The 27715-nt window shown below is 33.9% G+C and overlaps 2 protein-coding genes across 2 annotated transcripts in view; both read left to right on the top strand.

The window, feature by feature from the left end:
- LOC128988838 (vesicle transport through interaction with t-SNAREs homolog 1A) overlaps nucleotides 1-20380 on the top strand; it is a 35271-nt gene extending 14891 nt beyond the window's left edge. The window contains exon 5 of the mRNA XM_054410526.1: nucleotides 20220-20380. Coding sequence (XP_054266501.1) covers nucleotides 20220-20378 — 159 coding nt within the window. The 3' untranslated portion in view covers nucleotides 20379-20380. The remainder of the gene's footprint in view (nucleotides 1-20219) is intronic.
- Nucleotides 20381-20811: 431 nt separating this feature from the next.
- On the top strand, nucleotides 20812-22716 carry LOC128989322 (dynamin-1-like protein). Its single transcript, XM_054411202.1, has one exon. The coding sequence runs from the start codon at nucleotides 20812-20814 to the stop codon at nucleotides 22714-22716; it is 1905 nt and encodes a 634-aa protein (XP_054267177.1).
- Nucleotides 22717-27715: the final 4999 nt, after the last annotated feature.

Below are 27715 nucleotides of genomic sequence, written 5' to 3'. Positions count from 1 at the left end.
AAAAACTATTTTCAGACTTCAGAAAAGAATCTTCAGAATTATGACTAATTCCCACCCCAAAAGTCCTTGTAAATCACATTTTCAAAATTTAAAAATCCAAATACTCACAGGACTATACATACAGGGTTAGGCAAAAGTCTGGAACCCCCCAGTTAACTTTTTAACGCGTTGCAGTAGGAAAACCAAACTCGGCACAATTTAGAACATAAGAAATTGCACTTTTTCATCAGTTACAACATAAGTGTTTACATTTGAAAATTTGGGGCTGCCCCCAAAATACCCCCCATTTTGGGGGCTGAGGCAAAGTTGTAACTTCTAAATATGTGCCGAGTTTGGTTTTCCTACTGCAACGTGTTAAAAAGTTAACTGGGGGGTTCCAGACTTTTGCCTAACTCTGTATATTAATTATTAAATTACCGACACAATATAAAAAATAACCTCCTGGATTCATTCAAATTCACACATAAGTATAGTACAAGGAATTAAACAATTTTTAGATTGCCAAATCACCGTTTGACCTTATTTAAAAATGGACTCCTTGAACGTGCCTTTTATAAAATAGAAGAATTTTATAACCATCCCATGAGTTAATTTTTTGTTTTTAATTTTCTTAACTACTGTATTAACATTATTTGGCTAGGTATTTTTTTCCTGTTACTTTGTACTTTGTATTTTTCTAGTCCTGGCTCAATTTTTACAATGCACCTGTTCTATATGTTATCACATCTAAAAGAATGTTATGTGCAAATAAATAATGTCTAATGTCTATCCATAGTCATTGCTTAAACATAACCGGAGGTCATTAACGGATATCCAGCAACAGCTGCTATCTTATCACCGGTACATGAGAGCGGGTAAATCTAATCTTTTATAGAGAACCGTCCAATTGATAAGTTAGTCAACACATGTATCTTTAGTGCCTTCCAGTTGTTTTATCAAGAGAAGAGTATAGTCAGGTTGGGTAGCAGGACAATATTTCAGTTCTGGTGGAGAGGCTGCAATTTTAGGTGGTTATAGTATACAAGTTTCTGAACCTAAAACCGTCCAGACCCCAATTTTTAAGGACCTCGGTCGTCCGTAATGACGTCATCAAAATCGCGGCCGTAAGAGGATGCTGGGTCCCCATGAATTGGCTATAACGACCGAATGCCTTAACCGATTTTCATGAAATTTGGCACACAAGTGCTTGAATAGATTATCTCGGCCTAGGTTGTCAATGGTCGAGTTTGATCAAGTCGTTTCAAAATGGTTGCCGTTAAAAGCTAAAATAAAAAAAAAATCTTCTAGTGTTTTGTGTTCTCAACTCCCTCCAGAGATCTGCAGCAACCTATTCACTTTCCTTGCAATCATAGGTTGCACTACCGTCTCTGCATTTCATGGAATAGGCAAAATACCCCCCACCACAGCAAACCTGCATATTAAGTGAGTTTCCATTTCCCTGATTTGATTTTCAATTAAATCAATTTCAATAACATTAGGTTTAATGAGTACCTAGGTTTGCTGCTATAGGGAGATTAATAAAGTGAGTTTTTATTAATATATTAATAGCTTAGTTTAAAATAAATAAATTTGCCATGTTTCATTAAAATATAATCATAAACAAGCAAATTAGAACAGTTTATGTACTCTCCGTAATAATAACATAGGAATTTTATACCCTGTTAAAACTCTGTATAACTATACTTACTCTTACTCTTACTCCCATGGCCATCGATACCCAAGTCGGTATTTGGCCTCGCCAACTGAATGCCTCCATTTCTTCCGATCTTCAGCATCTTCCTCCATGATTCTTATCTTCCTCATATCTTTGGTCACTTCATCTTTCCACTTCATTTTGGGACGCCCAGGAGGTCTTCTTCCAACAGGGTTCTCTTTCCAAACTTCCTTTATCAATGCATCATCTTCTCTCCTTAACACATGCCATCCATCCGAGCCATCTTATTCGTCGACTTTTTGCTTCCGCCACAGCATCTGGTGCTTTATACAGGTCTCTAATTTCTCTGTTACGTTTGATCCTCCATTCACCATTTCCTCTTGTTGGTACAAAAACCTTTCTTAGTACTTTATTTTCAAAAGTGACAAGTTTTTTTCAGTACTTTTGTCCAGAGTCCATGTTTCAGAACCATAAAGCAGAATTGGACAGTTTTGTAAATTTTTAGTTTTGTGTTGACAGAAAACAGCTTTGATGATAATAGTTTATTCAAGGCAAACATACTTCTATTGGCTGCATTTATTCGGCTTTGAATTTCGGAATGTTCAGTGTTATTTGCGCTTATTATTGTGCCAAGGTATTTAAAATTGTCTACTATTCCAAAATTGTAACCTTCAATAGATAGGCTTCTAGAATGGTCTTGATTTCGTCCGAAGTGCATGAATTTTGTCTTTTCTGCATTGATTTTAAAAGTCCTACTGTTTTGGTTTCCTTAATTAGTATTTTGGTCATGTCTTTAAGGTTTTCTTTGCTTTCTGCCATCAATACCACATCATCTGCAAAAGCAAGCACTGATATATTACTTCCTAATTTCACTCCAAAATCAGTTTTCCTTATCTCTTTTAGTGCTTCTTCCAAGGCAATGTTAAAAAGAATGGGGGATAGACCGTCACCCTGTCTTACCCCAGTTTTCACCTCAAAAGTTTTGGAAAGCTCGTTTTCAACTTTTACTTTACATTTACTATTTTTTACAATTAGCTCAGCTAAATTTATTAACTTTGTTGGAATAACTGTATAACTATAAGTTAGATAAATTTACAATGTTTTGAATTATCTTCTTAAACAATTACCTTATAATACCCCCTCCGCAGCGAACCTGCAGACTAAGCGCACTTCCATTTGCCTGATTGGATTTACTCTAAAATATCTCCTTAAAAATATCACATTTATTCCCCGTTTAAATAGCATTTGTTTAACGAGTACTTAGGTTTGCTGCAACAGGGAGAGTAAAAACGTGTTTTTTTATGAAATGTAATAGTTTAGTGTAAAATAAATAAATTTTCCAAATTTGATCAAAATATGTTCATAAACAAGCAAAATACAACAGTTTACTTACTCTCCATAAGAATAACACGGGAATTTTAAATTTAAACTTTTTTTAATTTTCTCGGTAACCGTTAGGCACATAATGACACTTCAATATACTAAATTATTTTTTTTAAGCTCCACAATATGGTTTGGAAAGTAATTGCTAAATCTTATGTTTTTTTGGTCCAAAATGGGAAAAACCAATATTCACTACATAAAACCCCCCATAAACCCCTGTTCCCATAGTCCGATCATGCTGGTTCGCATACAAAAATTAATTGGTATCTTCTACCTTTACATACATGCCAACTTTTATAAAAGTTCAGTCAAAATTATCAAAGGATAAAATAATAAAATGTATAATTAAATTTAAATTTACAAGTTCAACAAGGCCATTATATAATTATTTTATTTTATTTATAGGCCTTGTTGAACTTATAAATTTAATTATACATTTCATTATTAATTGCTATAGCTCCAACATAAGTTATAAAGGATAAAATGTTGATGAAAAACATATAAAATGGTGGATATCTGTTTACGAAGCGATTTTCTTCTGAATTTTATCCAATGAATCAATAATTCGTAAATTTTGTCCCTACATTTTTAGAATACGCTGTAATATGTGTGTGTCCGTTATCAAAAATTATCCGATCGTAATGAAATTTGGTAAAAATGTATAAACCTCCGTTTCTTCGAACAAGTTCGCAAACCAGCGTGGTCGGACCATGGCAACGGGGTGTTTGGGGTGGTTTAGGGGGTAAAAATGAGGTTTTCTTAAGTTTAACCCTCAAAACATAAAATTCCCTAATTTTTCAATAAACTATTTTGAAGATCTTAATCAAACAAATAATTTAGTGAACTGAAGTGTTTTTATAAGGTTATTGGTTACGGAGAAAATTCAGAACATACATTGTAAATTTAAAACTCCTATGTCATTATTACGGAGAGTACATAAACTGTTCTAATTTGCTTGTTTATGATTATATTTTAATGAAACTTGGCAAATTTATTTATTTTAAACTAAGCTATTAATATATTAATAAAAACTCACTTTATTAATCTCCCTGTAGCAGCAAACCTAGGTACTCATTAAACCTAATGTTATTGAAATTGATTTAATTGAAAATCAAATCAGGGAAATGGAAACTCACTCAATCTGCAGGTTTGCTGTGGTGGGGGGTATTTTGCCTATTCCATGAAATGCAGAGACGGTAGTGCAACCTTTGATTGCAGGGAAAGTGAATAGGTTGCTGCAGATCTCTGGAGGGAGTTGAGAACACAAAACACTGAAAGATTTTTTTTTTAAATTTTATCTTTTAACGGCCGCCATTTTGAAACGACTTGATCAAACTTGACCATTTTCAACCCAGGCCGAGATGTATTCAAGCACTTGTTTGCCAAATTTCATGAAAATCGGTTCTGGCATTCGGTCGTTATAGCCAACTCATGGGGACCCAGCATCCTCTTACGCCCGCCATTTTGATGACGTCATTACGGACGACCGAGGTCCTTAAAAATTGGGGTCTGGGCGGTTTTAGGTTCAGAAACTTGTATTCTATAACCACCTAAAATTGCAGCCTCTCCGCCAGAACTGAAATATTCTGCCACTATATGCAGCTATACGACCCCACTAGTAGGCCTAAGTACACTGAAATATATGGCCAAGATTTGGCCATTTTGTAGAACACTTGGCACATTAGATTACTTGAAGATACTTTAGAGATATTTGTCAACTGTTAGGTGTGCCTAATCACTAGTTGGTAAGCTATTATTGATATGATATGGCCAATATTTGATTGTTATTTTGAGAACTCTTCAAACTTGATAAAAGATTTATCTTTAGAGTTGTCTTTCAGTTATTTTATCATATTTAGATAAATCAAGAGTACACTGGAGTACACTCCAAATATAGACTGAAAAGTGATTAGAGTTACAATATATTTGACTGCAATTTTGGGATATTTATCGGTAAACTGTAAATTTTATGACATAACTTGCCTAGTCTCGCCTAGGTTGCCATAATCTACAACACAAAGTGTAAATATATTGTAATCGAAAAACCCAAATCCTACTTCCTACTAATATTATAAATGAGAAAGTTTGGATGTATGGATGTATGGATGGATGTATGGATGGATGGATGTATGTTTGTGACAAGTGAACGCGAAAAATACTGGTCGGATTGGGCTGAAATTTGGCATGATGATAGCTCACATTCCCGATTAACATATAGGCATATTCTTATTTCAAAAATCCTTTCGGGCCCCGCCCCAGTGGCTCTGGAGTTTCCCATGTTAACCTTATGAGAAATGGAATTATTGAATATTAACAGCTGTTTCAATTAAACAAGTTGGTTCTGTTCTATGATGTTCAATAGCATTAAAGTTACAAGGATTACCAACAGGGTGCAGCACTATTATTTCTTTTACATTTATGACAACAGCTAATTTGCAACCAAAAGGTGAGTGAGCGTAGCGAACGAACTTCAACCCGGAGGCGAGTAAGCGTTGCGAACGAGCTAACCTGAAGGCAAGTGAGCGCAGCGAACGAGCTCCAACCTAAAGGTGAGTGAGCGTAGCGAACAAACTTCAACCAGGACGTGATTGAGCCATGCGAACAAGATAATCTTGAAAATTAAGAAGTTAAACGGGGCAAAGCCCGCGGGTTACAGCTAGTTTAAAATAAATTGATAGACGAGTATACAGTTTATAATGATATATATAAAAATTTCAACGAATGGTGTTTTTGGCCTCTGGGGACATCATAATGAAAAAGTAAATTGGTTCTGGCCGGGCCTAGGTCTTACTGTGCCACCTACGGTAGCTACCTACTTCCCTATAGGGAAATTTGCTAAAAATGTAATAAAATTCATGTGTTTAATGTTTCACATTTACACTAGGGGCCCACAGCAGCTCTTGCTGCCCTTCACCTCCGTTGTAATTTGGTCCATTCACTATGATGTGCACCATTCCTAAATACTCTCTAGTCACAGTCTTCCCCTAACAATACATTTCAACACTAAATTACCATTCTAACCTTAAAACAGAGCACTAAAAATCAATAAACAAACTAATACACAATGCTTACATCAGCTGGTATATTTCAAACAGCTTATTGAAACACTGTATCAGTACTTCCTTTAGAAAATGACAGGATCTTTGACGACCTGTGGGGCAGAGCAGGGGTAGTTTTTTACGCTTCTGTTGTATAGTAGTTAATAATTATTAATATTCAAATATATATATTTTATTGTTCAATTTTTAAAATTCTTTAGCATTATGTAGACTGTGTAGACCATGACTAAGCAAATTAATCAAACACTAGGGATGAGTTACTTAGGATAAGAGTTTATTTAACAATCAAGCTTAACTCTTTTTGAATAGCACTTGCTTGAACCATTGTTGTCTTAGTAGTTACCAGTAAATTATTAATGCTTCTAGATTAACTGAGAACCATCTAGAATCATCTAGAAACTTCTGGCCTCTGTGTTATGATCGTAATTGTTGTCATTAACGATGACCTGATATAAACCTAGGGATTGAGACCCATGGGTATCAGTCTCTGCTGACTGCCAGCGTCAGGCCAGTTTAGCATTCCGCGTTGTCATTGTACCAGATCGGATCTTTTGGTATATCCGATATAAACTTCAGTAGGAGATAAAATTAAATAAGTTTTTTAAACAGTGTTATAATTCAATTGTTATTTTAAGTTTTGAATTGTGCCTATAAAGTGTTGTTAAAAAAACTCGTTCAATTGTACATCATGTTTGTTAATCCTCGTGAGTTCTACTCACCACCTGAGGTGTCAAGCCCCAAAACTATGTAGCTCCCAATCCTACTAGTGCCAACCAGTGACCACAGACTCGGCCAGGTACACAACACTTCTGATATTTTTCCCACCGTCCTTTAAGCCTCCCACCGACCTTAAGCTTTAAAATGAATGCTCAACGGCCATGCTACCTTTTTCCTAGCTTGTGATATTTTGTGGGGACCGACTCGCTTACAGAATTAAATACATAGATTTATTTCTTTTGTGTCAAACTTAATCTGAATTCTAGACTCTGAATATCATTTATCTAGTTAAAAACTTGTTTTGTTGTAAACTTATCCAAATTATTGCATAGAAATAGATAGTATTATTTTATTTAACACATTTGATTTGACTACCATTTTTGGTATATTTATATTACATGTAAGCTGTGAGTTTCTAAGTGGCATCTAAAATGTAAGGTTATTAAAGAGGTCCCTACTTTATACTTGCCGAAAATATCCAACTTTGAAAGCCATAATAACACTGAAAAAGACAATTATTTCTTAACAATGACAAATTTTACCTATAGATGGAATAAATGACTATTCATATTCATTGACCTATGTTCTGATTAGATTGTTTAGTTGTATTTAAAGTTGACAATTATTGGGAGGGAAAAGTCCCAGACTTTGAATGTAATCAATACATTATCTCTTATCTACTAGTGATTAGGAACATTTTACACCAGAAAGACTGATCTAAAGATACATACGAGTCAACAGTTTTTTTTTTTTTTTTTTTTGTCCTAGGACGCTAGGCACGAGCCCGGAATTGTTTTCCACATTACTTCAGGCTAGACCTAGGGGTTACGGAATTATCACTTAGATAAAATCCATTGGTGATTTGGCGGGATTTGAACCGGGACCCCAGGAACCGGAGCCCCGCGCTCTAACCACTACACCAGCTCGCTCCCCGACGAGTCAACAGTAAAAAGTTCTACTATGCATTTGCACCTTATTTATTAGTATGTATATTGAAATTTATCCAATACAAGCCACAGACACACACACACCGACAGCACATACACCTGAAGGAGATGTTATAGTAACATTGTAGTTATGTTATTATTACAGTAAGACTTTCCCTACAAAGTTGTGATTTTTAAAAATTCGGGATTTTGGATGAAAAATTACGGAACCAAGTGGTACTTTTAAACCTGGGGAAAACCCAATATTTTCTTTAGTCGTAGCTAGCCTAGATTCGGAGCTATAGGCTTTCAAAGTTTTAATTTTGTTAGAGTGAGTCTTTTAAGTAATTTAATCATAACTTCAGCAAATTGTATGTCAAGCAGATCTTTAACTTGAGCTTGAGTATTTCAAACGGTCAAAGAAATGCCATATTTCATCATTCTAATCACTAAAATGCCATTAAAATTCATACAAGCTACATTCAGACCATGAGATGTATTCTTTTGTTGTAGTTAACATAAAACTGATTTTATTACTTTTTATATCAGGTATTTCTATATCAGATCAAACTGATTGGCGAAAATCCAACAGGCAGATGCTTTTCAATTGATTCTCAATAGCTAAAGTCCATTATACTAGACAGACACAGATATTAGGCATGTTCTTGTGTTCTGGCTTGAACTATTGAATACTATTAATACTTTTCATTAAAATGGCGACCATACAAAGTAGATATCTTAAGCCAAGTATGAATGGAGATGAGTGTAGGATGAGTGGTGTGATCTTGTAGTCTTGTTAGTGAATAAGGCTGACATATTCCTTGGGCACAGCTGTTAATTAATAGCCCATACAGCTGGGACCCTCTAAACATCTCCAGGTGTGTGTGCTCGGTGTGTGGGGGTACCGTGGGGGTAATAAATAATTTGGGGATAACAATAGGATTATATTTACAAACATACAAACACCAACAGCACAGACACTAGAGAGAAGGCTTTTGGAGCTTTCTTTTTTTAATACAAAAGTGCTCAGTTTTAGTGATAAGAACGGTCCAATTAATTTGGTAATTTGCTACTTCACACACTTGAAGGTACTTTAGTTCTGGCTGTCAGTTGTGAAACGTGTCAATTCATTCAACTATCAGTGATATGATATAGCCAAGACTTTGTGACAAATGTACCATTAGACTGGCTCTCAGTTGTTAAATGTTACTTATCACTTGTAGATAAGAGATTATCTATTGATTACATTCAAGGTCTGGGACTTTTCCCTCCCAATATTTTTTTTCAACTTTAAATACAGACATGTAACAAAATCAGGACGTCTTGAAACCAAACAGCTTGGATATTCAGACAGTAAGTACACAGTGTAAGGCGCAAATGTATTGTAAGAGGTAAAAAAAAAACTTTGAACAACACTTGAAGAAAAAATTGTTCCACAGTTGATATCTAAAGTAAACTAGTGGCTTGTAGGGGCAATAGCCCCTATACAGTATATATATTCTAGTTATTATTTTGTACAATTTATTAGTCTAATGGGTTACCCTACCTTGAATCATCATTTAAAACATTTTTGTTTATTACAATATCTATAACAGTTATTACATACCTGCATAATGCATTTTGATGTCTGCTCTGTTTAAAATAAAAATTTCAATTTTAATTTTATTTTTAAAATTTTACCGTTTATGCGGAGTGTTTATAATATAAACTTTCTTTAATAAAACACATAGATATAATGTCATCCTCCAAATTGTAAAATCCTAATTCTATAACAAAATCTCTCTGAAAACAACATTTTGTTGTATAGTACCCATTTAGGTCGATTCCTTGATCTTTATTTGATTCTAGTATTATTTTAACATCATCTGGTCGCTTTACGCGGTTAAAAGCAACATAAAGTTGACCATGGGCAAACACTTCAAATAAATGCAAACTTGTGAAGGTTTGGCCTTGCGCTTTAATAATAAGTAATAGCAAAAGCTAATCGAAGTGGGATTGAATCCTTGTAAACTTAAACGGCATATTAGGCTCTGTAGATGTTAGTTTAATTTTTGGCATGAAAAATATGATCCCTTTGCCTACTCCAGTAATTAGTTCTACGTTTACACTTTTTTCAGACATACCTAACACAACCAATCGTACTCTATTAACTAATCCAGACCCTCAAATTGGGAAAAAGTATATTTCAGCTTTATAATCGTATACATATTGCATATTACCATATGCTTTTAAATAAAGATAAACCACATGATTTAAAGTAAACAAAGCCGTAATTAACTGGATTCCTATGATTTTTAAATTTGAATTTTTTATTCCATAATATTGGTGCATTATTAAGAAAAATGAATAATTTTCCCCAAAACTTCATGCCCAGACCTTTAAAATGAGACCCCTCCCAGCTTTCTACGGCCTCCCGTTCGCGCACAATTTCATTGTAAAATTTTTGGCTTACGGAATTAGATATATATATATAGATAGATGTAAAACGTAAAACTATGAGGTATTCAGTAACTGCTAGACAAAAAATGATGACATTTTGATTTAGATTTCAGCTGTTCTTTACAAATCTCTATTTTGACCTTTCTCGTGATTGCATGTATCAATTATAGTTATTTAAAATAGTGCCTTTATGACTGAAAGGGAAGTAAGGCATAATAATTTTTTTTATAATGTCATACAGTAAAATACACATCTAACATCATCGTAAAAGTAATATCTGCTGAAGAAATTTTGAAATTTGGTATGATTACAGTAAGTGCTGCTTTTAGGTCTTTTATGAACATAAAAAATTAGAAATTTTGTTCGTTCAATATATTAATACTTTGAACATGTACAATTTGTCTTTTGTAAAGAAATAATCGTCTTTTCCAGTGTAATTATGGCATCCAAAGTTGATAATTTCAGCAAGTATAAAGTAGGGACCTTTAATAACCTTACATTACTTAGATACCAATCACATATGACTCAAATGTATCAAAAAGGTCTTTTAGAAACCCACAGTTTACATGTAATATACCAAAAATGGTAGACAAATCAAATGTGTTTAAAATAATACTATCAATTTCTACACAATAATTTTGTCAAATTTACAACAAAATAAGTATAAATTGGGTTTTTAACCTGATAAATGTGATATTCAGTGTCAGAGTTTAATTAAGATAAAATTTAATACAAATCAAATAGATTGTAAAACATTGATCACACCAAGTTTTCTACATTTTTAGATCACTATCTCTGTGAAGGATTTAATGGAAAAGTAGTATTTTATTTTGTTTAAAATGTAGCATGAATCCACAAATACCCCCGCCACAGAAAACCTGCCGTCTAAGCAAATTTTCATTTGCCTGAAATGAATTTTAATTAGTTTATTTAAATAACATTAGGTTTAACGAGTAGCATTCGGTTTGCTGCTACAAGGAAACTAATGAAGGGTTTTTAAGTCAAATAATAATTACTTTCCGTGTCCGGAAATCCGGACTTTGCTTTTCCAAAAATTAGCTACTGATATGGCTTTGTCATTCGCTTGTAAAAGATCATCTAAAGTGCAAGACTGGTCTAGGCGTGATCAAATCAGCAGATGGCCTGGATCCTGAACCGCACTACATGCACACAAGATGTTTTCTTCACCTGGTAAGAGACCCATTTCTGCATGTTTGTCTTGCATTTTGGTACCTCGACCCTGATTTGATTTAGGGTCTTCCACACCATGTAATGAAGGCCTCCACCAGGAGCCAGTTCCTCCCTGGCTGGTATGGGAGGGTTAGTCAACATGGCCTCCCACCTTGCCACACAATTGCTTGAGAGTGATCCATCCAAGACTTGCGTCCGTGATAAAAAGCTCTTTCTGGACCGAAGCCGTCGCTCTGCAGGTTTGTGGCCGTGTAATGGGTGACGAGTATCTGTCTCTTGCTTAGTCCTTTCTGCGTCGGCAGCGACATCACGTCGGATTGATGGAGGGGCGATCCCTATGATAGGATAGAGTTTGTGTACTGGGGTTGGTTTCAAACACCCAGTTACAATCCGAACCATGTCATTGACTGCAATGTCAACCTTTTTTTCATGTGACGATGCATTCCATACTGGTGCAGCGTTCTCCTCAGCCGACACACTGAGCGCTAAAGCTGAGATTCTGAGGACATTAGGGTTAGCACCCCAGCATCTGCTGGTGAGCTTCCTGATGATATTATTCCTTGCAGAGACTTTACCCCTTGTAGCAATACAATGTGCCTTATATGTCAGTGTGCGGTCCAGTATGACACCAAGATATTTGGGTGTAGGACAATGCTGAAGACGGCCTGCTTTTCTATTGTTTAGGTGAAAGGCACAAAGTTGGGTCTTAGGAGGGTTTGGCTTGAGGTGATTTGCGTCATAGTACTGGGAAAGTTAATTTAGAGTCATAGTCAGCTTCTGTTCCACCTCTTCAAAACTCCTACCTTGTGCCGCCACCGCCATATCATCGGCATTTATATACTGACGTGTAGCGTTTGGCAACAGTTGGTCGTTAGTTTATATGTTATAAAGAGCTGGGGCTAAGACGCTACCCTGAGGCAATCCATTTCTTTGATTCCTCCATCTACTTTTCTTGCCTTAAAGTGACACAAAAATTTCACAAGAATTTCTCCATTGTAATGTAGCACTAACTGAGTTTATCAATGAATGAATAAAATTGTTGTGAGAAAGACTTAGTAAACCAAAAGTATGGCTTTTATTCATTCAAAATTACAACCATGTTTTAGTTAAGAACAAATACAATATTTACAAACAAATCAAATAATAAATATTATCAGGTGATAATGTTCACATCACCACAAATATATTTTCACCACACTATCATGTTTTTGGCTGTATTACATACGTTAATTGGTGGCCGAAAGTTACGTTTTGCTGGCGATGCCAGCTGTCCATAATTTGGGGACCGAGCAGGTTTTTACAGGCCGGGGCCGCAAAATCAGCTGTCCGCTTACTTACTTAAAACATGAATACATTTTAAATACATAATCAAAATCCATAGCATTTCAATAGAATTGTGTTATTGTCACCGTTGCCTAGCAACTATATATTTTTATTTTTGCTGATTCCTCAAATTATTTCTTCACATAACCTTAAAGTTGTAGTTGTGTTGACTATCAGTGTGCATTATTATTGTGGTGAATAGTGGTAATAGGGTATAGTGTGGTGAAAAATAGCGTTCGTACCACGGACCGAAATGGTTTTGCGGCTCTCGATCGATTTAAGTTCTCGACTTCGTCTCGAACTTAAAAACTATCTCGAGCCGGCAAAACCTCATTTTCGGCCCTAGGTACGAAATATACTATTACACTCTGTGTTGTAGACTTAAAACTGATTAAGACACAATTCACCCCAACGTCGTGAGACTTCGTTTTCAAGTTTTAATCATAAAAATAGTCAAAAATATGTTATACATCTAGAATTATTAATAGATGTCATATCCGTTATCTATAAAGTGAACTGATATTGAAATCTAATTCATACATTCAGATGAAATCCACTCTAAATTCTTATCATAAAACCAATATTATAGGTACACTAAGAGTAATAAGTATGAACACATACTGATATGGCCAAGGCCACTTTTTACCTTCAAGTTATCTTTAAGTGGCTTTTGTTCCTATTTAACCTTACGTAATGTAAAACTGATAGAGCACGCATTTCTTTTATATTGGAACGAGAAACCTCCAAAATCTTCACTTTAGTGTCTGTGCTGTTGGTTGGTGTGTTAGTATTTTTGTAAAAATAATACAACAGTATTTATCAGAGCATATTTTAAGGGATTTCCACTGGACGACAGTGGCGCCGGACTTACCACCTAACACCCCCCATCAAAAAGGGGGGTGCCAGGGTTCCCCCCCGGAAATTTGTGTATAAATTAAAGTGAAAATATTTCTACGTATCTTTTAATGAAGTTTTTTATTATATTTGCTTGTAAATAGTCCATAAAATCTCACTTAATTACATATTCTAGAACGTTGTAACATGCCAAGGCTCCCTTCACAACCTCTTGGACCAAAATCATAGCTCAGTACTCTAAAATATTTACATAATTTTTTTTTTAGTTCCGGAACTATTAAAATGTGAATCATTGTTCATAAGCTATAAAAATATTATGCAATTTAAAATGCAAAACTTCAGTCAAATAACATTTTAAAACTGAGAATGTTAAGGCTGTTTATGGAATGTAGTCTATGAAACAGAATGAATTACACCTTATTGGAAACAATCACAATTACTTTACTGGAAATCGAGAAAATCTGGTGACAAGCTCACATGCCCTGCAACTTTTCACGAGGAGACACCTAAATATGCCGGTTCCAAATTCTATAATAAAGTTCATAAAGAAATCAAATTTGAAAATTCAAAAAATAAATTTAAGTCCAAATAAAAAAAAAATTATCAAAAAGGCTTTGAAGAGTTTTGCTTCATTTTTGCTTTATTTTTTATAAGTTGAAACTTTTGTTTTAAAATTATCTATATATTAATACGCAAGCAGGTTTCTTTTCACAGTCATAACTCGATAACGGTTTGACGGATTTTAACGTTTGAGGTGTCAAATTAAAGGTATTTTCACTTAGATGTGAAAATACCTCTCAGAACATTAAGAAAGGGCATCACTTAAGTACAGTTAAGGGATAAAGTTTGGGAACGGCGGCGCTATCTGTTAACATTAGATCAAACTCAATTCCCTTTGTTTACAACTAAACATATGGACGTAGTTTGAAATAGGTTTTAAGGTTAACCACAGACTGCAGGACTTATTACTTTCAGGGTCTGACTTAGGGGAGGTACAAATGAGGCATTTAGTTCAAAATTCCTCCGTGAACAGCGCTGTAGTAGAGAGCACTTTGGCAATGAAGGTTTACTAATCGCAAAAAAAGTTCTGTTCATAAAATAAAATTATAAATGCCTCCAATTCAATTTTACTATTTTTTAATTATAAAATTAAACTATCATAACCTAACCGAACTAACCAAACTTGCTGATAAAGAAATAATATAACAAAAGTTTAGTAATCGGAAAAATAATTCTGTTTATTAAATAAAACTAGAAATTGCTCAATTAAAATTTTATAATGACTTAATAATAAAATTAAACAGTAATAACCAAACCAAACCAACCAAACTTGCTGATAATAAAAAAATCTTGGACAAAAAGTTAATGCTACCAGCGGGATTCGAACCCGAGACCTACAGTATATCAGCCCGGCACGTTAACCAATAGACCACCGAGGCCGATGGCTGTTGAACGTTTTGTTACGGTAATGGCGTTCCCTCAGCTAATAAGAAGCCCTCAGCTGTCATCGTAGCCTCTTCTATACCTCCCCTGAGTAAATACCTTACTTTCAGAGCAAAGCCGGAATTTATATGTTTTTTTTTCAACATCTGTTAACTAAGTCATGGCAATACTAGACAACAAATTGTTTATAGTAGTTGAATTGATTTACCTTACATGGTATTTTACTGAATTATCATATTTTAGTTTTAGTTTTGGTTACAGTTTGGTGTGATGAAGTGAATGTTTAAAAGTGATATTCACAGTGCAGTTGCCCTTTACATTACCATATTATCATGCAATTTACAATGTGTATCAAAATTCCTTTATAGTGTTTTCTGTTGTTTGTTTAACTTTCATATTTTATTTAAATTTAAAATTAAATGCCACCAGAAAAACCAAGAACTGTTAGTGGCTGGAGGGAGCGAACGTGACAGCTTGCATTAACCTCCAAATGGAACATATGACAGATACAGAGTGGCAGTCCTACCGTGGTGATACATCCAACTTTGGACAAATGAACATAAAAGTTAACATTGTGGTGACTTACATTTTAAGCATGAAACGACTGGTCGAGACGGTTAAATTTTTACTCTTTGTTCCCATACATGAAAGGTTTGTTTTTTTGCAGAATTCACCACTTTCAGGAAATTATTTGGAAACTCCCAATCCAAAAACAGGGATGTGAGATTTAGATCCCTAAATTATTTGAATAGGCCTACGATTCGTCAATTCAATTCCGCCTCTTCCATAGTCAGCTCTGAAGCTCATTTAGATGAGAGGATCACATAGGGGATCTACAATTTTAATATCCATTACACGTTTTGCCACCGAGTAGGTCCTCCCTCTAATTCCTTGAGAAGGTCATGATCCTGAGTATGCACAGATGAAGTACGACGTTGGCCCTGGAACCTAACAGAGCATCAATCAACACAATTCAAACAAAAAACGCAATTTAAAAATGTGTGGGAAATAGGGTCACAATGCCAACCCACTTGCCCAATCTTTTAAGACTAAGGCAGAAATTTGTAGGAACGAGAGCTCCAAGTAGTCGAGTAAATCCGTACGAGAACCCTAAAAAAATTGCTTTAAATTGTTTTATTGGTTATTTTGACTTAGAATTATGTGTATTTTCCAGGAAAAAAGTCTAATGAAATCGGAGTCTCAGAAGTCCAAAATTCAAGATGGCGTCCAAGATTTTGGTCAAATGTGTCCGTTAGCACAATAACTCAAGCAAAAATTATCCGAATTCGATGAAATTTGGTACAAACATGCTACTACATTTGGTACTACATTTATTTGAACGAGTTCACGAACCAGCATGATCGGACCATGGGAACAGGGGTTTATGGGGGGTTTTATGGGGTAAAAATCGGTTTTCCCCATTTTTGACCCTAAAAACGTAACATTTTGCAATTTATTTCAAAACCATTTTAGGGCTCAGAATAAAAAAACAATTTAGTACATTGAAGCGTTGTCATGGGCCTAATACCTAGTTACGGAGAAAATTCCAAAAAAATTTAAATTTAAAATTCCTATGGTATTCTTACGGAGAATAAGAAAACTTGTTGTAGTTAGCCTGTATATGAAAATATTTTTATCAAATTTGGAAAATGCATTTGTTTTATACTAAACTATTTAACATTTTACTAAAAACACTTTTTTACCCTCCCTGTCGCAGCAAACCGAAGTACTAGTTAAAGTATTGCCATTTAAATAGGGAATAAATGTGATATTTTTAATGTGATATTTTAGTGTAAATTCAATCAGGCAAATTGAAATTCGCTTAGGGTGCAGGTTTGCTGCTGCTGGAGTATTTTAATTTATGACTAATTTTTGCTTGAAAAATCCAATAATAGGTCTTAAAATAAAGATCACAAGCTTGCTAAAATGCAACATACATATTTTATTTACTTAAATAAATATCTATACATTTTTAGCCCGAAAGGATTTTTTAGATAAGAATAGGCTTGTATTAATTGGGAATCTGAGCTACCATAAAGCCACATTTCAACCCAATCCAACCAGTAGTTAATGCGTGATTGAACTTCAAACAAACAAACTGTCACATTTATAACATTAGTAATAGTATAATATAGTCGCACTTTCTTGTGGTTAGTAGTAAAGCATTATACAAATAATAATTCATAATTTTCATCAAGTTCACATTGTTCTCCAAGCTGGTAAAGTCCACAAGCTGTAGTACAAGGTAACCCATACTTTGTTGCAGGAGCATTGCAAATTCTTGCAGCCAGTAGAGTAGTTGCAGTGAACAAATCTTAAAAGAATCTCTGGAGCGGCACTTTGGGTCATCGAGTCTTTTTATTGTTTATTTTTTTCCAGCAGAGCATCTCAACATTATTTTTTTGCATTAATTGAAAAAAACTCTTCAAATGAATTTAATAGTTCTTTTCTTTTTTTGGCAGTTGATTCACTAGATTTATGAAATAATTTTGGTTTATTTTACTTTTAAATTTGGTAGGAAAATGATTCAAAAATTTTGATCCCATGAAGGTTTCCTTTTTTAGTTTTTTCATAGAAGCTGAGATTGATAAATTTATATAAATTTTATTTCTAGTTTCATATGAATGGACATTTTTTTTATAATTTCCCAATTTTGTTTTAAAATTCAGGGACAAATTAATAGATATATTTCTGACTTACTACCGCGAAATGGGGAGTTGCCTTCATAATAATTAATAATAATTTTAACCTTCACATACATTTGGCTCTCAAAATGGAAACTATAACAGGATTCGTAAGATTACAAAACAAATCTTCAATTTTTGTGTATATTCAAGATTTGTGTCTAGGTTAAGCCCAAAAATTGAGTATGCTTAAGATCTCCTATTTTTTTTACGGGATAGAAATGGGATTTTCCCATTTTTCACTGTAAAAAGTTGCAATTTATTTCCAAACCATTTTGAAGAGATCATAAAAACAAATAATTTAGTATACAGAAGCGTTGTTGTATGCCTAACGGTTACGGAGAAAATAAAAAAGTGTACATTTAAAATTACCATGTTATTCTTATGGAGAATAAATAATGTCTTAAAGCTTGCTTGTCTATGGAAATATTTTAGGGAAATTTGGAAATTTTAGCCATATTGAAAAAAAACCCGATTTTCGAGACTCCGATTTTATTAGACTTTTAGTTGGGTATTATTTCACATACTTATTGGAAATGTAAACCATCAAAAAGTCTTTTAAAGCAATTTTTTTAAGGTTAAGGGGTTTTATTTCATATCTTGACTAGACTAAATTTGATCTAAATAACTGTAAACATGAACAACAATACGATTGGAATCATATGAAGTCAAAAAAACATCTGATTAACAACAGTATTGCCAAAATAAACCTCTAAACATTATACATGTAATTATTTTTGTAATTAACTATTTGTGTTTTATTACTTAACTACAATTGAACGAGCGGAAACGAATCCTGTGGAGTTTAAAAACAGCTGATTAACAACAGTATTACCAAAATATACCTGTTAACTTTTACATATAATTTTTTTTATAAACTACTTGTGAACTATTACAAAATACAAGAATTGAATGAGCTTAAAAAAAAGTATTGAAACGAATTGTATTACTTGACTCAACACAGAATTCGCTTATGACAAATATGTGTGTGTTTGTATCTGTGGAGACGATACAGGCCACGATGAATTGTTATCCAAGCGTACCAACTAACAATTAAGATATGGTAATTTTCAGAATTCCCATAAGAATTACATAGTTTTTTTTTATAACTATCCCACCACCACTTAAGATAATTTAATGATTAAGAATACTAAATTGCATATATTTTTTAAGGATTTACAACATGGGTATAGCACAGACTAGGGATAAAAAGTTTTGTTCCCTATTGTGACCAAAGTTGAAATAAGTTATTTACTACTAACAACTTAAGACAGATTTTTACCTATTTTCAACCCCATATTATTTGTTGTATATTTTTTATCTTAAATCATGAATAGTTGATAGATAATACATACAGTTTCAAAGGTTTGTACCAAATTCGGTCTAAATTGGAGGTTCAGAAGAAAATTTACAGGGAAAGTAGTAAGGTTTATTATTTTTTTAATTTTTGGACGCCATATTGAAAAAACCCAATTTCCGAGACTCCGATTTTATTAGACTTTTAGTATGTTATTTAACATACTTTTTGGAAATGAAAATCATCAAAAAACCTTTTAGAGCAATTTTTTTAAGGTTAAGGGTGTTTTTTTCATATCTTGACTAGACTAAAGGAGTCAAGTGAGATTTTTATGTACATAATAAGAGACAAAAGAAGTAACTTCCCTCTCTACAATTATGCTACCTGTTAGATGTCGTATTTTTAAAGCTGAAAACCGAGCACCACCTGTCCAAATAAATCATAAAGGAACATTCCTTTACATAACAATAAAGGACATAACATAACATAAAGGAAAGTTCCTTTACACAACATAAAGCAATAACATTCCTTTATGTTATTCATAAAGGAACATTTCCTTTATTATGAAATTATGTTAAACGCGTATTCATTCTAGATCAGTCGTTAGATCCACTTGCTTGCCCTCTCATGTTCCCAACCGGAGATTTTGGTTGGGGCCCCTAATTCATAAAAAGGAACATATCGTAGAAATAATTTAACAATGCAATAAAATGTGTCATACTGGTTGGCATCAAGAGATGTATTTAGCTTACTACATTAGGTCTGAAAAGCTCACTTTACAGTGTGTGGTTGTCATCTACTTGCTCATAGAGTGCACCCGCCTACTGTACATAAGAGATAACCAAAGCAGTGTGAGAGCGGATCTATATTTCAATATTGTAGATAACTTATATAATTTTTTACAACATATTTCAAATTTCTATGATCAGTCATAGAAATTACTTTAGCGTGACTCTTTGATTGAGCTCTTGCTGTTTATGTTTTTGTTCTATACTCTCTTATTATAAGGAGCAGTTTTGCTCGATTTCGAGCAACGGGTTATCTATTTATGTTTATTACTGGTTATGTTTATTGATTTTTTATGGACATTTTATATTGATGGTATGTTACGTTATGCATGACAACAATTAGTATCTTAGTTTTATAAAATCACTCTTGACGCCATTCCTGTATTGATGTACTGAAATAAATAAAGTTATATGAATTGAATAGAATAATTGCTTATAATGTTTTACTTTTAACTTCCAGCTGAGGGAGACTGATGCAGAGCTCAACCGCAGTTCCCGTCTTGTCCAGGCGATAATCGCTCGCTCGCTTCAACACAGATTTATTCTTCTTCTCATCGGTGTCGGATTTTTTCTGGTGGTCGCTGTAGGAATCTACATTTCTGCTACCAGGGAGAGTTAAAACCCTTAATTTCCTCTTAGTTATTGCCCAGAGGGTGAATTTCCATTCCAAAGATTGTACAGTTTCCAAACCACGCTTTATAAGTTTCCACTGGTTAAGCTAGTATTTTTAGTTTAGGAATAATATTAATTTCAATAAAGGCTAATATGTTGTCAGACTATTTAAAATAGTTAATTTAGTACTTCTACTTAAAAGGTTTTCAATTTATTGTTTATGCATATCCTAAAGTATTAGGTATTTATCTGTGAAAAACTGCCAAATCAAGGCTTACCAATTATTTTTCATTGAAATTAAATTTAATGGTTAATGAGTATGATATGTATGTATGAGTAGGTAATGATATGAATGAGTAATATAATATTTTCTGTTTAAAACCTTGTTTTGCGATATCTTGGGGCCTTTTTAACATTTAAAATACATTAAATTAGTCAGAATGGACGAGCTAGTGGAGATCGTCAACCAGCTACAGGACGTGTTTCTAGTCAGTGGTCAAGTCGTCGACCTGCCCCAGGTGGTTGTGATAGGCTCTCAGAGTGCAGGCAAGAGCTCCGTCCTGGAACATCTAGTGGGAAAGTCCTTCCTACCCAGAGGTGTCGGGGTTGTGACTAGATGTCCTCTTGTCCTGCAGCTTTTACATTCGTCTACTGAAGTCGTTGAGGAATACGCCATCTTCCAACACGACCAGACAAAAGTCTTCACTGATTTTAACCTGATTTCTAAAGAAATACTAGATCAAACCGTGAAGCTCGCTGGAAGCAACAAAGGGATCTGTAATGCTCCAATCACATTGAAGATTTACTCCAACTCCTTTTTAAATCTCACATTGGTAGATCTTCCCGGGTTGACAAAAATACCTGTTGGTGACCAGCCAGACGACATTGAAAAGCAAACCAGGAATTTACTGCTTGAATACTCTAGAAACCCAAATAGTATAATTCTAGCTGTGACTCCTGCGAATGCGGACCTGACGACGAGCGAGAGTCTAGCATTGGCTCGCGAGGTGGATCCTGAAGGTGAGAGGACTCTGGCGGTCATCACCAAGCTGGATCTCATGGACGAAGGCACAGATGCGTGGGACATCCTGTCTGGGAAAATCATACCGGTCAAACTGGGTATAATTGGTGTCGTCAACCGATCACAACGAGACATCATGGAAAACAAATCCATGAAAGAAGCATTGAAAGAAGAAAAGGAGTTTTTCCACAAGCATTACAAAGCAGTTGAACGCTTCCACGGAACACCCTACTTGACGAAGACTGTTCAGAGAATCTTAACCGAACACATAAAAAGTTGTTTGCCAAAACTTAAAACTAAAGTCAAAGAAAAGTTGTTAAAGAAACAAGAAGAACTCAAAGCTTTGGGTGATGTGAGTTTGGACAAGCATGTGTTGTTGATTGATATCATCTCAAAATTTTCACAAACGTTTTGTTCTATTATCAAAGGTGACACGGATAACATTCAGACCACTGAGCTGTCTGGAGGGGCGAGAATCAATTACGTGTTTCAAGAGAGTTTTGTCCAAGCGCTGCAGAAGATGGATGCACTATCTGGGTTGTCTGAAGAGGCCATCTTGACCGCTACCCAGAATGCATCAGGTGTGAATCCCGGGTTGTTTGTTCCCGAGGTGACGTTTCAGCTGTTAGTGAAGCAACAGATCCAACGTTTTCGTCCACATTGTCTCACATGTGTTGACCATGTCAATGAAGAGCTTTGTAGAATTGTCCAGACTTGCGCCTACGATCCTTTGATCGGACTTGAGAAGTATCCAACCCTGCAGAAAGAAGTCATCCGTGTCGTAACACAAATTCTCCGCAACCGACTCCCCATTGCAAACATAATGGTTGACAGCTTCATAGACGTCCAATTAGCCTACATTAACACAAGACACCCGAACTTTGACACTAACCGTTTGAGTGGGGAAGAGCCAATAGCTTTGGAAGAAGAGAACTGCATAGCACGCAAACCCACAATAAAGTTCTCGGAGAAAAAAAAAGAAATCACTGAGAAAAAAGAAGAAATCTCGGAAGAAAATCGGGAATATCAACTAATTCAAAAATTGATTCAAAGCTATTTTTCCATCATCCAGATCACCGTTCAAGACACAGTTCCGAAGATCATCATGCATTCCTTCGTGAACTTTGTGATCAAGTATCTGCACAGCGAGTTAATAGCTCAACTGTACAAGGGCAACATTTCCGACTTGATGAAGGAATCGCAAGATGTCGTGGAAAAGCGCCAAGAGCTTGTAACTATTGTTGCTCAGCTAGAGAAGGCCTATGGGATTTTGACCTTTATTAAACCGAGCACAAAATTGCATGTTGTGACAGAAGACGTCTGAAAAATATCATTTGTTTACTTTGCTTGATGTAGCTTTTGTTTTGAGGATCTTTACATTTTAGTAAGTTTTTTTGTTCATTTTTATGTTGCACAAACAATAAGTGCAGGTTATTGTTAAGTAGTGAATGAATACAATTAAGGCCTTCTGCTGTTAAACATATTGTTTGAATGTGATTATTTTGATTTGAGACTTGCTAAGATTCATTGAGCATCGTGTGCAATAATTTAGTCAACCTGTGAAATTAATTGATACGTAAAACTTAGTCTTTATAACACGATAAAATTTATAAAATACCACTGCAGCAGCAAACCTGCAGGCTTAACGATTTTCTATTTGCCTGATTTGATTTTCATGATAATATTCCCTTTTTTAAATGTCAGATTTATCCCATTTTCAAATAAAATAAGATTTTATAAGTAACTTGGTTTCTTGCTATAGTGAAGGTAATAAAGTGGGCTTTTAAAAAATTTCAATTATTTAGCATGGAATAAAAAGATTTTATCAAAATATATCCATAAACAAGCAAAGAATATAAAATAACTCATTATTTATAAGAACTACGTGGGAGTTTCAAATTTACAGTTTCAACTTTTCTCAGTATTCATTTAACCATTTAGCGTACAACAACATCTCAATATACTAAATTATTTGTTTTTTCTCTCTACAAAATTATTTAGAAAGAAGTTGAAAAGTTTGATGTTTTAAAATGGGAAGCCACCATTTTTACCTCATAAATCCCCATAAAACCACATCCCCATAGTCACTTTAAAAAGTATGTTACCAAAATTAAAACCATTTCTAATTAAAATACCTACCTTCGTTTGGTTGCCATTTCAGATGAAAGTATTTAAAAAGTATTAAACTTAGGCCTACTTATGTATTTCCTCTACTCCTTCCCCTAAGATTAACGCATTAATATCATTTTAAAACAATTTATTAGAAAATTATTTTTCCTCAAAACTCTTTCAAAAAATAGTATTTCACCAAATCAGTATTTTTGGAAAAATATTCCACAGAAAATTACGTTTATTCTTCTCATAAATTGTGTGTATTTTATTTTTTGTTTTAAGAGTGATTTTAATGTGCCACATTTATCAATATTTTATAATATTATTGTGTTATCTTGTATAAGTTGTACACTTTACAATTAGTAAGCTGTATACCTTAGATTAATTTGAATAATCTTCATTCAATACATCTTAATCTATGATTTGTATATCGTAACATTCCTTACCATAGTATTTCATAATGTATCTTGACTGTTTTGATTGAACATCCTACTTAAAGCAAACCAAAGATAATTTTATTGGTTAGGTACCTAATTGTTTGTCCATAGCTGCTATAGACACAAAATTAGGTACTGCAGCAGTTTTCAATATTAAATTAATTTTTATTATTAATGTACTTAAGTTTTTAAGTGATATATTGTTTGAGATTGTATGTTGTAGGCCTACACGCCCAATATATGTTTTCTACAATTTTTAATTACCTTCATAGGTATGCATCAAGTGCAACATTTTTAAGTTTGATGTGTTATCAAACAACATTTTTTAAGTGTTTAATGACTCTTCTCAACTCCAGTAAAGATGATTTTCTTAACTTCGTGACAGCTTTAAAATGAACCTTTAGGTTCAAAACCTTGATAGCTGACTTAAACCAGTATCACTGACAGTACTACAGGTATTTAACATTAAAGCGTAATCTTGAAGCTTAAAAAGTTTAAAAAAAGAAAACTAAGATTCTGGCCTCCCAACCTACGCTTCCATTTTTTCTATCACCTGCCTCTTCTAACGTAGACCGCAGTCTGGAGATGTCTGTCATTATTTAGTCTTTCAACTTCATTTTTTATCTTCCAAGTGAATTAAAATGGGAAGCCACCATTGATCTCCTTGGAATAGACTGTTAACAAAGTAGGGTATCTTCTCTCCTCCACGCATAGCCTGCCCATCTTAGCCACTTACATTTGTGCAGCGTCGGCTGCTATAGACTTTAAAAAGATTAAAGTCCACCTTCTAAAAAAAAGGAAAATTAAAATTATAGCTTTGAAATTCTATTCTTCTCAAAATTACCTTTCTTTAAAAGAAGAATCATGAAAATCTGTCAAGTAGTTGATTCACAATCTGTGAATAAATCCCTCCGATGTTTTAATATATAAGATGTTTTTATTGTTTTTTTTTTGTGATCATTTTTTGTTAATCGTAATGTCAACCAATGTAAATAGCAGCCATTTGCTAGAGTTTGGTAACATTGTTAGTTGTGTCATACATGTTTGTTAAATGATATGTAAATATTGATAGGAAAAATAATTAGTTTTATTTTGGAAGAACAAATAAATAATTATATCCTCCCTTCATTGTTTTATTGTACCATAACTTTGTTTACAAAAATAAATGGTTACCTTAAAAGCTAGAAAACCCAAATGAGATTAACCCTTTGTGTCCCAGGGATTTTCATTCATTAAAACTTGATTTAAAATCATTCAGATTTTTATATTCATCATCTAAAGGAAAATTTCTTTATGGGTAAGATCAACCCATTTACCAAAAGAGGGTAATGTATAGAAACCATTTCACATTTTGATTTATTGAAAAATATAAGAAATCTGAGAGGACTATTTTGTAATTGGGTCAATCAGAATGACTGTTTAGGATGTGGTCAGCCATTTCCTGCCCACCATATAATCTAAAACTCCAAAATGGTTGGTCGATCTATTTTCAAATAATTGTAACTTGACTTAATGTGTATATTTTCCATTGATAATTGTAGTAAAGGAGCATTAATTGGTTTTTGTCAGAGGAAAGCCAATATCAATGGCAATAAACTGTATCAGCAATCTGACACATACTTTCTTCCATTACCGTGTCAACAATCTTTATCATGGTAAGCGGTGGGAGTAACTATGATGTAGGGAAAATCACAAAAGCTGCAATCACCAAAAATCTGACCAGGTAAAAAAATTAAATTGAAAGGCAAAAGGTTTTGGCCTTATGGATTGCCAAGTTACCATGTTGATGAACAAAATACCAAGGAAATACCCCCGCCGCAGCAAACCTGCCGACTAAGCGAATTTCCATTTGTCTGAATTGATTTTCAGTTTTTATTTTAATAACATTAGGTTTAACGAGTACCTAGGTTTGCTGCTACAAGGAAACTAATAAAGTGTGTTTTTGAGTAAAATATTGATAGCTTAGTACAAAATAAATAAATTTGCCAAATTTTATCAAAATATATCCATAAACAAGCAAACTACAACATTTGACAATATCCTTCATAAGAATAACATGGGAATTTTAAATTTACAATTTTTTTAATTTTCTCGGTTACTAATAATCGAACAAAAATACTTTTATATACTAAATTATTTGTTTTTTTAAGCTCTTTAAAAGGTCTAAAGAGAAATTGGGAAATTTCGTGTTTTGAGGGACAAAAGTGAGAAAAACCAATTTTTACCCCATAAAACCCCCCGTTCCCATGGTCCGATCGTGCTGGTTCGCGAACTCATTCAAGTTTATCCCGCTTTACACCTTTAAACCAAATTTCATCAAAATCGGACAAAAATTACTCAAGTTATCGCGTTCACGGACGTATATATATATAAGTCTATGTATATATATATATATATATATATACATATATAAAAATTTGAACGAATAGTGTTTTTGGCCTCTGGGGACATCAAAATGAAAAAGTAAATCAGTCCCGGGTCTAGGTCTTACCGTGCCACCTACGGTAATAGCTACTTCCCTATAGGGAAATTCGCTAAAAGTAAACAAAAGACTTGTAACATGTGTTTATAACAAGCCATCCAAAGTATACTAGCAACAAAACATAGTACGATGGGAAAAACATCAGTTGAATTAGACTGAACATTACATCACTAACATCGTTAATAAAATCAATAACGTTAAACATCACTGAAGATTACTCGATATAGTGGTACAATGGAAATAAACTACTTTGAATGTGAAGTTTCAGTACTTAGGAAGAATCTTATCAGAATTGACTGCTTACTTGAAGAACAGTGACTGAGTTAAACATAAATCTTGTTTAATTTATTTTTGTAATTTTGATAAATCAAGATTTTTAACTAACATTATATTTCCATATCATTAATATTAGCTACGGAGGCAGTCAACATTTTCGTACAAACGTTTAGAAATTCTGTTGATTAAACGGTCCTTTTCACTTTTCATGATTGACGTCTGATATTATAAAATCACATTTTATAATATGATGGGTGGTGAGAACATGTATGTGAAGTGCATGTTCATTTCCCGATTTTTCGCCATTTGCCAGTATTGTAGTAGTGTAGTTTAGAGTCATACATGATTAATTATTGTACCTACTATACAATAATTGGATACTGATGTACCTGTTGCTCAAATTCAAGCAATTGCAAAGTATTACAGGTGTTAGTCATAATTTCAGATGACTTTAAAAGAGTCGCCTCAAAGATTATGGAAATACTTACCATGTACGTAACAGTTCGATATAATACAAATGTATTGTTATTGACCAGTCAGTAAGTGTTTGTAGCACACTTTTCCTTAAATTTAAAAAAAAATATTACGAGCAATATTATCCAGCTGATCATAATGTAAACAAATATGTTTTTCATAAGGATAACATGGGAAATTTAAAAGCCACTGGGGCAGAGCAAAAGGGACTTTTTCAAAAATGTAAGATCAGTTTGCAAATCTTACTCACCTAGACGAACATTTTGGTAGGTATATAATCTGTGGGGTTAAATCTTAAAACAAAAAAGCCCTTTTGTTCTAAAGTTTCATGCAGCATATTAAGAGTCGGCAGGAGTCAACAATTTTGCATTGATGTTGACCGTCATATGCCAGGCTAAAAAGGTTGTCCTAGCACCGATCAGCAAAAACATGTGTTCACGTTGAAGCATATTAATCATGCACCGTAAACTTGATTACCGAGCAAAAAATTTTTATGTGATTCTTAAATATTTTTCCCGTGTGAATTGCTTTTTGGATTTTTA

Source organism: Macrosteles quadrilineatus, unplaced genomic scaffold (genome assembly GCF_028750875.1).
Source record: "Macrosteles quadrilineatus isolate MER2022 unplaced genomic scaffold, UCM_ALF_1.0 Scaffold_3__2_contigs__length_128488019, whole genome shotgun sequence".
NCBI classification, from domain to species: Eukaryota; Metazoa; Arthropoda; class Insecta; order Hemiptera; family Cicadellidae; genus Macrosteles; species Macrosteles quadrilineatus.
Note: the sequence above shows the minus strand (reverse complement) of the source record. Positions and strands in the feature narration are given on the sequence as shown.